The 17,417-nt window shown below is 38.2% G+C and overlaps 1 protein-coding gene across 8 annotated transcripts in view; it reads right to left on the bottom strand.

Annotated features, from left to right (window-relative positions):
- Fak (protein tyrosine kinase 2 Fak) overlaps positions 1-17,417 on the bottom strand; it is a 795,737-nt gene that overhangs the window by 64,540 nt on the left and 713,780 nt on the right. For all 8 annotated transcript variants that reach the window (XM_067143295.2, XM_068226723.1, XM_067143301.2 and 5 more), the window contains one exon: positions 5,232-5,402. In XM_067143295.2, coding sequence (XP_066999396.2) covers positions 5,232-5,402 — 171 coding nt within the window. The remainder of the gene's footprint in view (positions 1-5,231; positions 5,403-17,417) is intronic.

The raw sequence follows: 17,417 nt of genomic DNA, 5'->3' as shown, positions 1-17,417 counted from the left end.
ATCAGATGGCGCTAGTTGTCTCGGAATCAAACTGTCTTCTCCCTCTGATACGTCTTCTCTTTGGTATTCCATAACCTCGCTTTCAGAAACGATCATTTCGTTGTTCTTTTCTTTCACTACATTAGTTAATATATCAAAGCAGTTTCTCAGATCACTTACCGCTTTTAGTATCTCTTCTTTCTTCTCATTTTTAAGGTAACCACCTGTTTCTGTAATATTAACTATCGTTTTGAGAGCGTTCTCAATCCGTGTTTTCATCTGGAATTAATAAATCAGCTGAAATTCCCAGAAATGGTTAGGAAAAATGAAGTATGTTTTGAACTAAAATGTCAACTGTTGTGTACTTCTCCGCCTCCAAATCGTAACTGACAGTAAAGAACTTATGGCTAACAAACAGTTGCTAAAGAACACGGGCACACACTTTTTTATTTCCTCTAATTGCTTAAAGAATGCTCCTGAGAACCAAAAGCTCAGTTGGGGGAGCATTGTAGCATTATTTGTTTATTCATAATTGGATATCCTAAAGACACTAAATTATAAATAGTTACCGTTAATAAAATGCTGTTTCTTATAGCATGGATATATTTACATTATCTGTCTATAATGACAGGTCATAATCATTCATGCATGCATTGCCAAGGAATTAAAGAAGCTCATCTGAAGCTATTAATTTTAACATAAATTTACATTTTATCACCCAGGCAATATATAAGAGGAGACAAATCTGTAGAACTCGACAACAAATTATACATCGAATACATGTTGTTATACTGTTAGTACAGTATATCAAATATAAAGTAAATGCTTGCTAGAACAAACAAACTTCAAGTTTATTACATTTAGGTGAAACATGAAAACTTCATACTTGAATACTTATAATTCATTACCTTCAATTAATACTTCTGTCCATTCAAGTTGAGACAAGACAAATGTTCACTGGAAACTACACACATTTAAAGTAGCTCTTCCACATATCAATGACTTTTATCATCATCCTCTTCTCATTTTCCACCTGCATTTGCTAAGCAAAAGTCAATACCCACTAAATTGACAGGCAGATCAGGTACTGAATCACTCCAACACATCTGCCAAGGTATTCAGGATATAACTTCATACATGGTGAAGTTAACAACTCACCACAAACTCCTAGGCTTCGAAATACAGTAGATAATTAGGTGACCTCAGCCCATGACTGTTTACAGTAGGTCGCATTTTGAAGAAAACTGCCAACTTACAGCGACTGCCAAGTATCAGCATAGAAAAGAAAACAAACTGCCAAGAAGAAATGGAAGACCTCTGGCTATCTTTTCTGGGAATGTCTTATCATTGCACCAAATTACTGTATATGCCTCCTACATTAGGCTGTACAGTCAGCTCAGGACTCGCAGATAAAGAGTCACTTTCTATGGAAGACTACCTACTCGATTTCTCTGTTTCTCTTGACTTCAACAGCCAAAACATGTTAAGTAGCACAGTTAGTTAGGAGCTTACATCCTGAGTACAAGGTTACTGGATTTGACTGTGCCACTGCTGGTTGACATCTGAGAATGCTTAAATCCTAAGGCTGTGGCAACGTTGCAGATGATGAGTGAAGTAAGCAAATTTTCCCAGAAAACGAAAGGGTGGAGGTAAGACAGCAGTGGACTGTCCGGTAGAGCTTTCTCATTTTTTTAAATACTTAAGGATAATGTATGCTGACTTTTACCATCATCCTCTTCTCATTTTCCACAAGCACATATTACCTGCATGTTGCTATACAGCAAAATATTAGAAAATTAGATGTCCGTTCAATTAGCAGTCAATGTGACATGTATGCAGAATTTTATCATTTATACAGGACAATTACAGAGGTTTCCAGGAGTTTCCTTTCTTGGTACAGGAAAGGGATAGGACTGGAAAGGAAGTGACCGTGGCCTTAAGTTTTACCGGTTTAAGCTCATCTTTGTTATCTTCATCATCATCATCATCATCATCATCATCATCATCATCATCATCATCACCATCATCATAGGTTACCTTTCTCCTACATTCACATCAGGTAGTCCCATCAATTAAGCCCATTCATACAGAAAGCTTCAATCAATATTTTTTCTATAATTACCTTTGGCTCTTTGTTATGAATAGTCTCCTCCCATTCACCACCACCACCACTATCATCATTGCCCTTATCCAGAGTCAGCCAGATCAGGGTAAACTTGTTTACACTCCACCTCTGTCTGTCCACCATTTTTCATTCATTGTGCTCCAGTCCACATCCCAGTGTTAACCAGGTTTATCCATCATAATCTGGCTCTGCCTCAGCCTCTACATCCTTTCATTTGTAAGTCCACAGTTTGTTTTGAAATTCATTCTTCTGTTTACTACAAAATGTCCAAATCATTTCTTACTTATCTCTTCTTGTACTCATTTTTAAATTTTAAATTTACAGATAAATTTGTTTATAGCACACTTGATGGTAACACTTTCCACGGGCAAAAGATTGTTCTTGAACACCTCGTGATGGAAGCTATATATTATTTTATCATAACATCGTTGAGCTGTCGAGAGTAAAAGGAAAGCACACAGCTGGGTGTATAATATCATCTCCATCTTCTATCCAACTCCCTGCTTGGTGGGGTAATGGACCAGTGACCACCACCTCTGCCTGTTCTTCCATCATTCTCTGAACACTCTGAGCCAGTTCACACCTCTACTCTCCACTGCCACTGCCTTCATGAAGTACAGGCCGTACAGCGTGGGAAAGTAATCAGCTGATCGTTAGGGGGGAAGTTTAGCACGTGAGTTAGTCGAGTTACATGTGAATTCTTCGCTGTTTTATTGAAATGTTTAACGTTGGCCACATGTTTACTCAGATATATATCAGACTGAATCGTTATCCACTGCATTATTAAGTGAAAAGTCCTCAATTAGTGAAGAAAACTTAGTGTGAACATGTATTCATGTGAGGCTATAGGTTAAGAATATCGCTCTGCCGTGTTTTAATTTTGTAGTTTATTTATGTAATGTTATATCCCCAGTGTAAAATGAATTGAGTGAGTGCGTTCAGCGTTTTATTATCAAGCATGATGTGTATATAATTGAATTAAAGTTATCAGTGAGAGAATTCACCATGCTAAGAGTTGCTGTGTGCCTGGCTGCAAAGCAAATTATAAACGAGGAGAGTACACTCCAGCATTTGTGTTTCCTCCTGATGAAGAAAGAGTTAAGTTATCAAGAAGGCTATTCCTAAGGAGAAATTAATAGTGAATCACCACACAGTTGTGTGTATCAAACAATTTCCTGAAGACTAAATCGTGAGGGAAATAAGAGTGTCTCATCAGATGGAGAGTTCAAATTTCGTATTATGTCAAAAACATGGGTAACATTAGATATATTTTTATGTACTGAGACTTACGGCTTATTTGAATTCGGTGTATCTGAAAATGTAAGTACAATTTATGCATTTTAGGTAGAAATGTATTGTGAAATAACACTGCTGAGATTTTTCCTTTCAAATTCCATATCACAGCCAATGGAACAGGGTTATTCCATGAAAATTAAATATGAAAATAATTGTATAGGCATTATTTGCTGTTTAAAAATATACATTTTTGAAACAATAATTGAATTTCATGACAGTGACAGTAAATGTTTTGTAATTGTTGGAGGTTAGCTTACTCGTAATCTTTCTTGTAGGTTCTGAATTGGTGGTACAGAAATAATTTACATTTGTAGTATGTTGTACTGGTAATTGGTTGCTTGTTTTCTATCAGTGTGTATGATGTGAATGTTCCAGTTGACTAGAAAATGGATAGAAATCACAAGAATATATCTCAAAGTGTTAGCCTGTACTCACGGAAACGAATGAATATACGTGAGAAATACAACATTACGGGGAAGGATATGCATTGTATGTCAGAACTAACAAATATTTGTGAATAGTTTTTGGTTATATAAGGTGTTGACAGTTTCTTAAGTAATTTAAATGAGTTATTCAAGCAAAGTGGATGTGTATCGTCTCCAAGTCCTACCCAAAGCGCGACATCAGAGCTACAGTACGGCCTGTGTATCACGAAGGCAGTGCCACTGCTCACTGCTTTCTCTTCTTTGGTTATCCACTTTTTCCTTGGTTTCCCCTTTGGTCTTGTTCCAGTCACCTTCTGGTCCATCATTGCTCTACGGATTCTTATTGTTTCCATCCTCCCAACGTGGCCAAACAACATCAGTCTAATGGTTCACATTTTGATTTGTAAGTTCTCTATACCCAGCCTATCCTGTGTCTCTATGTTTCTTATACAGTATTATAGTACAGCAATGCTAGAGCTAAACAAGAATGCATTGGTGAAAATCAAATGGGATGTATGTTAATTATTTATCACTATAAACAGGAACCATAATTCTTGGTTATTTGAAAATAAAATGTCAATAGTTTTAAACACGTTCCAGCAGATTACAGATGCGCTCTATAATGTTAGTATGAAACATTTATTGTGAAAGGAATTGGGGTTTTTATTTTTCAATTTATTTTATACCCTTAGCATAACAAAGGTTTGTTAGATCTTTCACTTGTCACTCATGCCGCCGCTTGTAACATGCTTCATAGTCCACGGATTTAACTTCAAAATATGTTCAAAAAAGCGATATCACAAACCGTACCCCGACTGCATCTGTGATCTGTGCAAGAAACAAGGTACCATGCGATGGTCTGTAAACAAAGTATAGATTCGCTATCAAACTTTTGCTAAGAATAGTACCTTCTGCAAATCGAGTGCAAGTCTTGTCTATTATTATTATTTGGCTACTGGTTGCAGTTATCTATCTAAAATCTCCAACAATCCTATTTTTAGAATTTCTTATCTGACATTCAAGCTGCTTCAGTCTCTTCCCTACAAAAATCACCACACTTTTTTTTTCTTGAAAATTATTAATTTTCTAGAACACCACTTAATTAAATCACTAAATCACAACCATTCTTGATATTTTAGTTCTTGTACAAGAAAAAGATAAGTTAGCTGTATGCTGCAAAAATATATCATATCCATAAGAAGTCCCTTATGAAACTGAAAACCTTATACAGTTCAAACAGATCCCCCATAAGATGTCTGAAGACTTTGTATGCAGCAAAAAGATTAGACAGTGACTTGGTAATTCTGATAGAAAGTCCACAATTTCTTCAGTATATTAAAAATCATATGTCGAACACTAGATACCTGATTATCCTATACAAACATTTTGAATGATGGTGAACTTACCAGGTTTGTTTCTTCTTCCGCTAACCAGCGACTATCTTCTTCCGACTCTCGCTGTTGCTGCCTTAGACGTTGTTCCAGCTCCTGCTGTTCAAAATCGAACTGGCACTGTCCAACTATTCTGTCAGCATTACCATCTTCCAACAGACCATCCCCATACACAGGCTGCTTGCCCTATAGCAACAATTCCAAATAATGTAATTCACGGTTCTGCAATGCAAACATTCACTACCTCATGCAGTCATCATCTACAACATTAAAAAATATGCAGTCGAAACTGGTTAAGCCGTCCCTCTCTAGTGTATTTCTCTGGTTATTATGCCATTATTTCAAAGCCCCAGTGCATGCCTATTAAATACATGCTAAAGAAACCTGGATAGAATATTTATGCCACTCTTTAGTGCGTTCGTAACTTCCGCCAAAAGAAATTTACATCAGCGTTCCCGGCCATGTTGTGCGCACGATGCGCCAGCGTCAACTGACCTGGGTAAAGATTTGGTAGAGAACTTAATTTCATGGCCCCGGAGTACAGTAGCGAGTCAGCTTACAGCTGCATGGAGCATCAGTCCCAAGCCAATCTTTGCTGTGGGCCTGTGGTTGTTAGGATCGCGTGACAGTAGCTCGCCTGATGTATTGGTGCTTAATTTTACGCTCGTAAGTGAATTGTGTAACAACATACGTAAATTAGGCCTACTGTACGAACGTATACAGCTGACGTGTTGGTGCTTAATTTTACGTTCTTAGGTGAATTGTGTAACAACGTACATAAATTAGACCTACTGTACTTACGCATAGTCATTTGCAGAACATTCAGTTATGGAGAAGAAGAAAGCTAGACAGTTTACAAATGATGAAAAGTGGATGCTAATCCATACATAAAATGTGTACAATCACCCAGAAGTTGGACGTTCCTATGATAACTTCAAACATAACTGTAAGCAACGTGTATAGTTCGCGTTTCTAAGAACATTTTTCCTTGATGTTTTACTATGTTGGAGTTCTTACAATGTATTATTTTTTCTTTATTTATTTCACTAATTATAATTGTAAACACTTGTTTCTTTGTTTTCATCCTAATAATTTTTTCATTCAAACCTATCATTAAATTTAACAGCATAGTTGTTTTTCCATTTTTTACCAAGTTCCCTCTTTATGATGTTCTGTTTTCAGTCCCCACAAAAACGTCCTAACCAGTTTTGGCTGTATATATGGAGGGAATAAAGTATGTCTCAGATCTTTTTATACTGCATATCTACAATCAACAGAGCTAGCATAATACTGCAATCTATTATGAAGCAAGGTATAGAGGGATACAAGACTGCAATGTGTACAAAGTTTGTATATTAAACTGATATCTGATAACAGTGGTTCTCATGCTGAGTACACACAAAACTGATGTCAGCCTGTTAATAAACTTGAACAATTCTTAATACATTAACAAAAATGCTAGATGTATTTCAAAGACTGTGTTATCATTCACTTAAACTAAAAAGTTAAACTGATTAGCTAAAGAAAATTCAGCTCCTTTTTCCTGACCACTGAACTAAACTAAACAAGAGAACTCTAAAAACAGATCAGGCAACAGCCAATGAAATTCTACCAGGGTTACCAGTAAAACCTTGAACAGTCAGCTGATTCAGACAGAAGCAGTTCATTACGAGCTTTGGTATGCCAAGATGTCTTACTGACTAGCCAGACAGTCGGCAGAGATTAGAACACCCTGTAGTTTGCCTGACAACATCCTCAGCCATATTGCTTGACTTTCTGAACTGAGTCTGAGTGAATCCCATTTCAGCCCTCAAGCTAGGATTAAAATTCTTGGAAGAGTCAGGAATCAACCCCAGGATCTCCAAGTAAGAAGCAAACACACTACCCCCATACCACAGGATGGGTTATTACTAGCCGAGTACAAAGGAGGAAGAGGAAGAGGAAGAGGAGGAGGAAGAGGAGAAGATGATATGATAGTTCAGTGAAGTAGCTGCTGGCTTTTTACTATGGCAAAAATAACTTCAAACACCAGGCCTACAAGGGAAAATTTTCATGTTAAAAATTATGAGATGCCAGGAGGAAAAGAGCATCTGGACTTCAACTTCCAGTCAAAATCCAGTTAGCCCTGAGGAAGTTCAACAATGACAATAACATCTACAGAATACACTGAAGGCATGATAAGGAACTATACACTTTGCAATTTGTGGCCTGGTGGCCATGATCGTTAAGGCGTTGAAGTCTAAACGGTCTGACACCGAGGTAAGTCAGTTCAAGGCCTGTTGGTCGAAAAAAATTTCACCATCAGAACCTTGGCCGGCAGGGTAGGGGAGGTGGTGGTATACAATTTCTAATCACTAGATTGCATGCCAAAAGCCTGGATTAAATTCCAAACCTCTCCGCAATGCTCATGTGGAGTGAGGGCATATGACGCTGTTGATGGTGATTCGTCCGTCAGATGGGAACATTAAAGCTTTGAGCAGACCCCTTGGTGCTCTTCGAGAGGAGTAGGCTATGTGCCGGCACCGGGTTTCACCCTCTCCCTTCCTACTATCATATATCATGTCATTCATTTCATCTCATTAACTCCTCTGATGAGGTTGACGTCAGGAAGGGCATCCGGTCATAAAAACCCACCACGACAGATTCATCTCACCTCAAACCCGACCCCGTAGAGCAACAGGACAAGGGTTGGACAAACAAACATTATTAATCTTTTGAACGACCTATATAAGCAGAAACGTATCAGGAAGAAGAATAAGAAGAAGTGAATAACAAGAGAATGGTGTGCAAAATCGTCACAATGGAACAAACTGACTTCATTTCTCTAACACCATAAAGAAGATATGTTTTAAATATTTGATGCTAATAATTTCTATGAAAGCAGATCTTATGAAGCTCTTAGAATGCCAGTGATACTTCGAGCTATATATTTTTAATGTGAATGGTGGTCTGTGTTACGAAATATCCAAGTTCCTTACAATCAGTATAGTGTAATGGGTGATAGTTAAGGTAATTCATTGGTCCCTTTTCTCACTAAGAGTTCAGCTCTTCAGGAAAGTATATGCCAATTCTGTGGCAAATATTTTAAAGCAATGGATGGTGTTGGTGTCCACACAGTGGAGCTCATCCTTCAAAACACAGACCTACATTTGTGGTTAGACAACTTACTGTAAATGGAAAAATGAACCAGCTTCTTCGGTATTTGCTGTCACAACACAACCCGGCAATATAGATAATGCTTTAGATGAAGCCTGTCACCCATCCCTGGATAAGAACTTGAATTTGTACAAGAACAGCTTACAAGAACGGAAAGCGTAATTCCAAAATCAACACAATGGTGAAATGTTTTGCTGCAAAGTACTGAGTTTACCCAGTTCTTGGCCAAAGCTGTGCATCCACTTCCTGGCCCTAAGTACCCTGAAGTACACTATTATGAGGCTCAGAGCAATACGTGAGCCTTCAACAGCCAAATGAAGTACAGAGATTCCACTAATCCAGAAAGATCTTCCAAGCGTTGTGAGAAGTACCAGTACCAGTACCTTTATTACAATCAGCAAATTGAAGGCTGTGCGAGGCATATTAAATGACAAAAATGAAATGTGTAAGGTGGATATAAACAAAATATACAACCATTTCTCTTCTTAGTTTTCAATACTGAATAGCTCTAAATATGTATCTGAAGTGTATTTAGACGACAATGAAAATGTAACTGTCACCAAGCAAGAAGTTACAGTAGCAGTCGAGAGTATTGCTGTTGACCAGGACCAGAACATGCTTTTATGAAAGCAGTCAGAGATGATATATGTTATGAGGTACTGGTAATTGCATTAATTGCATCTGCCATACTAGCAAGGTCTGTTGTCCCAGAATGTTTGAAAATAGCTAGAATTGTGTTGATATACAAAAGTGGTGATACCTCTGACCTGTCAAACTGGAGACCTACACTTATAGACTGTTCTCTTCTTCAACGAATTATAGAATGTGTTCTTGATGAATTTGTATGAACATTGTTAGATTTCTGTGAATATCAACGTGGGTTCATCTGTTCTCGTGGAACTCAACACCTCTATCCTAGAATCAGTATTCTCCTCAACCAAATCTGAGAAGAACACTGTTGTTTTGGAATTCTTAGACAATGCAACAGTACTTGATAACATAAGACAAAACCACATGAAAAAGGCCCTATCTTCTGTTTTTGTTAGTGGTTTAACATCACACTAACAAATCGAAGGTTTTACGACAATGCAAGGATGGGAAAGGGCAAACAGTGGGAAGGTAGCAGCCATGGCCTTAATTAAGGTACAACCCCAGCATTTACCTGGCATGAAAATGAGGAATGGCAAAAAAAGGGTTTACCAGTCTTCTTGTTTCTCTAGAACATCTCTACTGATCAAATTCACGAAGAACTTCCTTCAGAATAACATTTAGAAGGCTTTGGTTATTCGAGTGCACCTGGACTGCCTAACATCACTGTAATGGGGTAATGGGTTTTGCTGATGAGACTGTGGTAATTGCTAAGGATATGAATGAAGATGGATACACAGATTTGAAGAGATTAATTTAAATCTAAGTAAATTCAAACGCATCTCCATAAAACATGACGTGCTTCAATATGAACAACTGATGACATCAGATACAGATATAACATCAATATGACCTGATGAAACAATAAGGACATCAGCATCAGCCTGAAAGAATATGAAAGGTGGTGATCTTTACCTCATAACGGCAAAGGAGTTATACTGTTCAAGGAACATATGACAACCAGCTGACGGATAACAAATCCTGAGGGATTATCGAGCAGCAAATGGAGAGATTCACTCAAAGTCATTGCTAACGTATATCCAGTCCGAGCATTATCACGCACGTGCCAAGATGACAACCACTGTCACCACTGTCACAGTGAAACAGAAACACTTGCACATGTCTTGGGTGCCTGCAAACTGGTGAAGTCCTTAAAAATATTCAGACCTTGATTGCTGATGTCTTACACGAAGAAGTACACAGACCTGCGCCCAATGGATCCTACAAGTGGATAGATATGATAGCAATTCCAACAGGCTCAACTCATGTTTTTATTATTGACTCTACAGTTAGAACTGAGGCCTCTGAAACTCAACCAGTGAATATTCATAAAGAGAAGTGTGACACCAACGAAGCCACAATTCCATATTATTAAGCAAAATATAACATCTATAAAAGTAGTGGGTCTTAAAGGTTGGAGCTACAAGCACAATAACATACATATTTGCACAGTTCTGTACAGGCTGGACAATCAACTTATGAAAACAGTGGTCTTGGTGGCTGTTAAGGGTTCTGTTGCTATTTTGAGGAATTATTTATATAACTGTTATAACAATTTAACTCAATGCAACTGTTTGTATAGATGACATGCCAAATAAGATTTGAAAGGAAGTAATAAAGAAGAAATATATGTAGAAGAACAGGGGTTGATGAGGAGAGAGCCTTTTCCATTTGAAGATGGCAGTATGAAGATGTGGAAATTGTCGTGTCCTTTGTGTTTTCTTTCTATTCCCACAATGACCTGCCATTGTGTATTTCCTCTTTTATGTTCCTTCAATGTTCTTATCTTTCTATACAGGACTTAATAATTAACATGTCCGACACGTTGGCTGAGTGGTCAGCGTACTGGCCTTCGGTTCAGAGGGTCCCGGGTTCAATTCCTGGCCGGGTCGGGGATTTTAACCTTTATTGGTTAATTCCAGTGGCCCGGGGGCTGGGTGGTTGTGCTGTTCCCAACATCCCTGCAACTCACACACCACACATAACACTATCCTCCACCACAATAACACACAGTTACCTACACATGGCAAATGTCGCCCACCCCCATCGGAGGGTCTGCCTTACAAGGGCTGCATTCGGCTAGAAATAGCTACATAAAATTATTATTAATAATTAACATTGCTGACAATCTCTGTAGCAGTTGCCTAGCTGAGGTGCTAAAGACATTCTTGGTTCACCCAGACATTACATGGATTCAATTTTCCATTAGGGAGTTGAAAAATTTAGGAACATAAACTTCCCCTTTCACAGAGGCACAAGGTCTTGGGCTTCACTGAGTCAACACCAGAAATGAATACAAGAGTAATTCCTGGCAGCAAAGATGGCTGAACACAGAGCTAACTACACTGCTTCATTTACTGCCAAGGCTATGGACAGTGGATGTCTTTACGTTCCACACCTTCAGGGATCTCCTTGGCTTGTCTGCTCAGTGCATGTTCCCATATATAAGTAACAAACAGTGATGAAACTACAACAGAAATAATAAACTATAGTCTGTGCAAATTGGGAGGCTATTTCTGTTGCAGTTGTTTGTAAAAAGTAAAAATATTTTAGTCAGGCGTAAGTGATATTTAAAGCAATGAAATTTTCCATGGGAGCAATGCACTGAGAGGATGGGAGAATGCGACAATCTAGCAGCCTCTTGATTGTACTATTCTGAGTAGCCTCTTGAGGCCAAAATGCTTCACATTTGACACAGACTGTGTATTATGCTGTTCATCCACTAGTAAATATAAAAGTTTCATTTCATGTTACTTAAACTTGTAAGCATATAAAAGATCAATAAGCCAAAATCTTATGCTGATTAAGCACAATGCAAGTTACAGTTTGCTGGTTACCTTTCATAGTATGAAGTACCAGAGAACACTGATTCTATGTACCATTCCCATTAACAATATAAATTTAAATGGAAAGCTCTCCAATAATTCTTGCAAATATCAAATTGACTTCTCAAAATTCATTCAGTTGTCATATAGAAAATTACATTTCAAACTTCAAGCAGTGAATCATGCTTTAAGTTAGAGTGAATTATTTACTACTATCACTAGTAAAATAGTTCATTCAGCATCACAATATCTTAGCATGTAATATGCACGCATGCACAGGTATGGTGTCCCAATATAAACAAAGCATGATATCCCCCACCTCTTCACTTAACACACTGCTGCAGGTAGACAGTTCACTACAAGACTTTCTTGTAATTGAAATGGGCACAGTGGTGGATGTATAGCAATGCACACACTGTGCCTTCAGTACTATCATACCTGTTAACTCCCTTCCCCTCCTTTTCGATATTGTAGTGGTCTTGAAAACTACTCCTTCACTCCTGTTCAGTACTGGAGTGGGGCAGTGTTGACTGTTTATGTCGGGACACCATTTCTGTGCATGTGTGTACTAAGTGAATCCGCCACCCTAATTTCTTCAGATTCATACAGCCTGCAGTTTATAACCTAAAGTGAAGACATCTCTGCCATATGATAATTTCTTATGTAGGTACAAGGTTTGAAATGCATGTATGGTATTCATTGCTGACATTTTATTAGTTTATTACAAGTTAGTTTACGTCACACCGACACAGATAAGTCTTATGGCGACGATGGGATAGAAAGGGGCTAGGAGTGGGAAGGAAGCTTCCATGGCCTTAATTAAGGTACAGCCCCAGCATTTGCCTGGTGTGCAAAAAATGAGAAACCACGGAAAACTATTTTCAGGGCTGCCAACAGTGGGGTTCGAACCCACTATCTTCCGAATGCAAGCTCACAGCTGCATGCTCCGAACCAACATTGCTGACAAACAAGCAATAAGGAGGTAATAATGAATGATCACATAAAACCATGCTACACTCATAAAAGGAATGCTCTGTGTTGATCAGAACTACAATCTATATAGGACTGGCTTGAAGTAAATACAGAGAAATGAATACTGTACGAACCAATTAATGATGCAACATCTGGCATAAAATGAAGATGGGTTCAGAAATAACCTCTCTTAAAGAAATTTGGTACGACTGCAGAAAATAAGGAGAGAGAGAGAGAGAGAGAGAGAGAGAGAGAGAGAGAGCGAGAGACAGAGACAGACTCAACTTTGTAGAAGGAGCGGGTGAGAGTTACCTTCCACTCATCTTTCGGGCTAGGTGAGTAACTTGTTAATGATGTAGCTAGAAGCATGCAAGAGGGGAAAGAAGGCTTGACAATGGAGATGGCAGAACTGTTCGACATTTCATTACCAACCTACATGATGTTTACTTGCAAGTACACCTATGACTTTGTTTAATGGGTCCTGCGTAATTTCGACAATGGTATACAATATGTTTGTCTATAGTTGGTGTTTATGTGGAAATATTTATTATTACTTGCATAATTTCATTATAAGAATATATGAGTTTTCAGGAAAGTCAAATCATCATAAAGGATGCCTAACCAAGTGCAAAAGGAAAATGGCATGAGTGAAAGAGGGTCTGAATCTTTACTGATCTGAAAAGCAAACTATCTACCTTAGAAAATTCAATGAAGTTACTTGAAGCACGTGCAGCTTTTCGTATTTTCTTTTTAATTTTTTTTTTTTACACATTCCTTTACGTCGCGACAATGGGAAAGGGAAGAGCTAGGAGTCAGAAGGAATCAGCCATGGCCTTAAGTAAGGTACAGCCCCAGCATTTGCCTGGTGTAAAAATGGGAAACCACGGGAAAAACCATCTTCAGGGCTGTTGACAGTTGGGTTTGAACCCACTATCTCCCGAATACTGGATACTGGCTGCACTTAAGCAACTGCAGCTATCAAGCTTGGTTAACTCTGTGTTGACGAGGAGACCCAACTTCTCACTTCAAAAATTTGCTTGCATGCTTTATGGCGTGTTTCTAGGTCTTTACTGAATGCTCCAACAATACTAATTATAAGGCGGATGGTATCACGTCTAGGTACACCATTTACGTGCCTTAGTTTATACCATCATTTGGAAAAACTTGTTTGTATCAATTTTGATCGGCAGCCCTGAAAATGGTTTTCCGTGGTTTCCCATTTTCACACCAGGCAAATGCTGGGGCTGTACCTTAATTAAGGCCACGGCCACTTCCTTCCAACTCCTAAGCCTTTCCTATCCCATCGTCGCCATAAGACCTATCTGTGTCGGTGCGACGTAAAGCCCCTAGCAAAAAATCAATTTTGATGTGACCAGACTGTACAAAATGGTGATGAATACATATATTTGTAACTGGTTCTAACCTATCGTGTCCTCTATCAAACAGAATACGCCCTTTTCTCTCTACGAAAATGGCCTTTTGGGTCAAACAAATACGCTATATGGAAACAGTTCGTACAATATGATTATATTTCATCAAAATTATTGGAGAAATAGTCTCCATGCTATATGCTGTACAAGAGAACAGATGGGCCTCACTTACTGCCTTTTGCATTGGACAAGAAAACCTATATCAGACTATATGTACCAAAAATTGCTGAAATATGTTGCATAACATACAAGTATGAGACATTTAACTCTTAGCAGGTTGGCAGGTTGCATATATTTAAAAAAAAGGTGCAGCTGATTCACTCAGTATTCCTAAGAACTAAGTATTGTACATGTAAGTTTCAAAAACAAGCTTCAAAACCAAAGAGTATGCAGAAAATATACAATTTAAAAAACACATTAAACATGCTACAAACTAAGTGAGTAAATTTACATACAGTATATACTATCATAAACAGATATATCTCAAATGCACATTTCAGCACAAATTATAGCAAAGTGCAAAGGTGCCATGCTTATCTCCTTCAAACTGGAAGCTAAAAAAAGAAATCTATTAGTGGCAACTAAGGATTAGAACTTCAACACAAAACAAAAGAAAAAACAAAACAATGTGGTTAAGTGTAAGAGAGGGCCTTGAGCTCTAACTTTGCCACCAATAAAGGCATTATCTATCTATCTATCTGTCTATGTCTAATAAACACACAAAATGAAAGGTACTTTTAAATATGAATGAATGAATGAAGAGATGATATAAAATAGATACTTTCAAACCAAAGGATTGTATGTATTCCTAGAAAAATAAATTCCTCCATAAATGTATGATGTATTATGTACTCAGTCAGTCAGCCTGCAAACCACTGCAGCATTTACATCTCTGTAGCAAGCATTTGCTCATTGTGCTGCTTCTGCCTTGCCCAACATTTGGAGCATTTGAAGGTTAGACAACTCCACTGGTAAAAGCACATCAAATGATGTGATGGTGATCATCCTGTGCAGAAAGCTCTTCCCATCGCTGAACAAAGGAGAGGCTGAGAATACCCTGCGTGCCACTAGGCGACACGCGAACACGACTTCAGTGGCACGTCAGACAATATTAACATATTTTTATGTTTTTACACGTAATAAATAGGTTGAAAATCTAACAACATAGCATATTTCAACATTACGCTTTAATAAAGAAGTATGTTAAAGTTAATTCTATGGTCATATCCTTTACAAATTTTATTAGGTTAGAGCAAAAAAATAATTCTTAAAACATACCTGTTTTTTGAAATGTTATTTTCAGAGATGTTTGCAAAATAAAATCATGAAACATTCAGTCAAATGAAATCTAATACCTAAATGAAGACAGATGAGGTGTTTTATGATGATTTTAAAGGAAAATAACCAGTGGCACACTAGATAGTAGAAAGTAATAAACAAGACCTTAAGTGACATCCTAGTTGGTAGAGGTTTGCCATCCCTGCCCTAGATCAATGCAGTGGCAAGGATGACATCCCAATGGTCCAGATACAGAAGCGAAGGGAATATTCTTTGGATAAGAAGAGCCAACCCTAAATTAAACTTGAGAGTGCCCACACTGCAGGTACATATGAGACTAGGGAAGAGGAAAAGATTCTTCCCTGTTCCTTACTGGTATCTTCAATGTGAAATAGCCATCAACACAAGATCTGTTTTTCAGAGGACAATTTCTTCACCTAGCAGTGGTTTATAGAACTTCTGCACTTTTCTTGTATACTGATGAATGCTTAATAACTTAAAGAAGGGGCTTCTCCTCTTTTCTTCAAGAAAATCAGTAACTGCTCTTCTGTGGCTTTTTTTGCTGCTTTGTAACACTGAAGTAGTAGTAGTAGTAGTAGTAGTAGTAGTAGTAGTAGTAGTAGTCGCAGCAGCAGCAGTAGTCATCGCCTTTCATTTTGAGAATTTTCCAATGTAAATAAATAAATACATTAAAGAAATAGGGCATATTTTCAGCACAGCAAATTATATACATCAATGTCTTTCTTTTATGTGTGTGCTCTATCCACACAGTAAGTCGCTGCTCTCCATCTATTCCTAGACTCATATACCACATATATTTTATTTCTGCTTGCTGTCTTACCTGAACGCATTTTTTTAAAAATTTTGCTTTACCTCAGACCAAACAACATACAGACATTCAAAATCAGCATTATTTATTGCCAAACAAAACAACAAGTGAGAGCCTCTACAACAATATGGCTTTGCTTTTTCAATTTGAGTTTCTGAATTCAGCACATACCAGTACTTTTATTACCGGATAATATGTCCCCTTGCATTGATGCATGCCTGAATTTGTTTTGGCATACTGGCCATTAGTTCATCAATGTAATGTTGATCCAAACTGTCTCACACCTCAGTGGTGATATGGTGTAGATCTCGTAGAGTGGTTGACGAGTCATGACATCCATAAACAGCCTTCCTTAATTTATCCCAAGCATGTTCAATAGCGTTCATGTCTGTGTAACACACCAGCTGTTCTAGTCGAGTGATAGAGTGATCACAAAGGACGTCATTAACAAGAACTGCACAATGGATGCGCGCATTATTGTCAACTGACAAATTCTCCTCCAAAATGCTGGTGATATGGTGTTACTATTGGTCAGAGGATGTCGTTCCTATATCGTACAGCCGTGACATTGCCCTGCCTGACAAGGAGTGGTATAGGGTGACCCCATATAATACCACCCAAAACATCGGAGAACCACTGCCTTGCTGCACATGCTGGACAGTGTGTCCGAGACATGCAGTCTGACCAGATTGCCTCCGAACATGTTGCTGATGATTGTCAGGAAGAAGGCTTATGCGACACTCATCAGTAAAAAGGACTTCTGATAGACCATTTAACATAACGTTCAGCCAGCTATGCTGCACCCATAATGTCTAGGTTTGAGAACAGGGCCTCCACATGGGCATCAACACAACCTGTTTCTCACAGTATAAGTTGAAACGCAGTGATCTCTGGCTGCCCGAAGATCATTATTCAGCATGGTGGCATTGCGTTCAGGGTTCCTTCAAGCTGAAATTCATAGGAAACTGTCATCGACTGCAGTCGTAGCCCTTGGACAACCTCTGTGAGGCAAGTCAACAACAGTTCCCATCTCCCTGTACCACTTTTATGTTCAAATCACATA

Source organism: Anabrus simplex, chromosome 3 (genome assembly GCF_040414725.1).
Source record: "Anabrus simplex isolate iqAnaSimp1 chromosome 3, ASM4041472v1, whole genome shotgun sequence".
In the NCBI taxonomy this organism is placed as follows: domain Eukaryota; kingdom Metazoa; phylum Arthropoda; class Insecta; order Orthoptera; family Tettigoniidae; genus Anabrus; species Anabrus simplex.
This window is presented reverse-complemented; position numbering and strand designations above follow the sequence as displayed.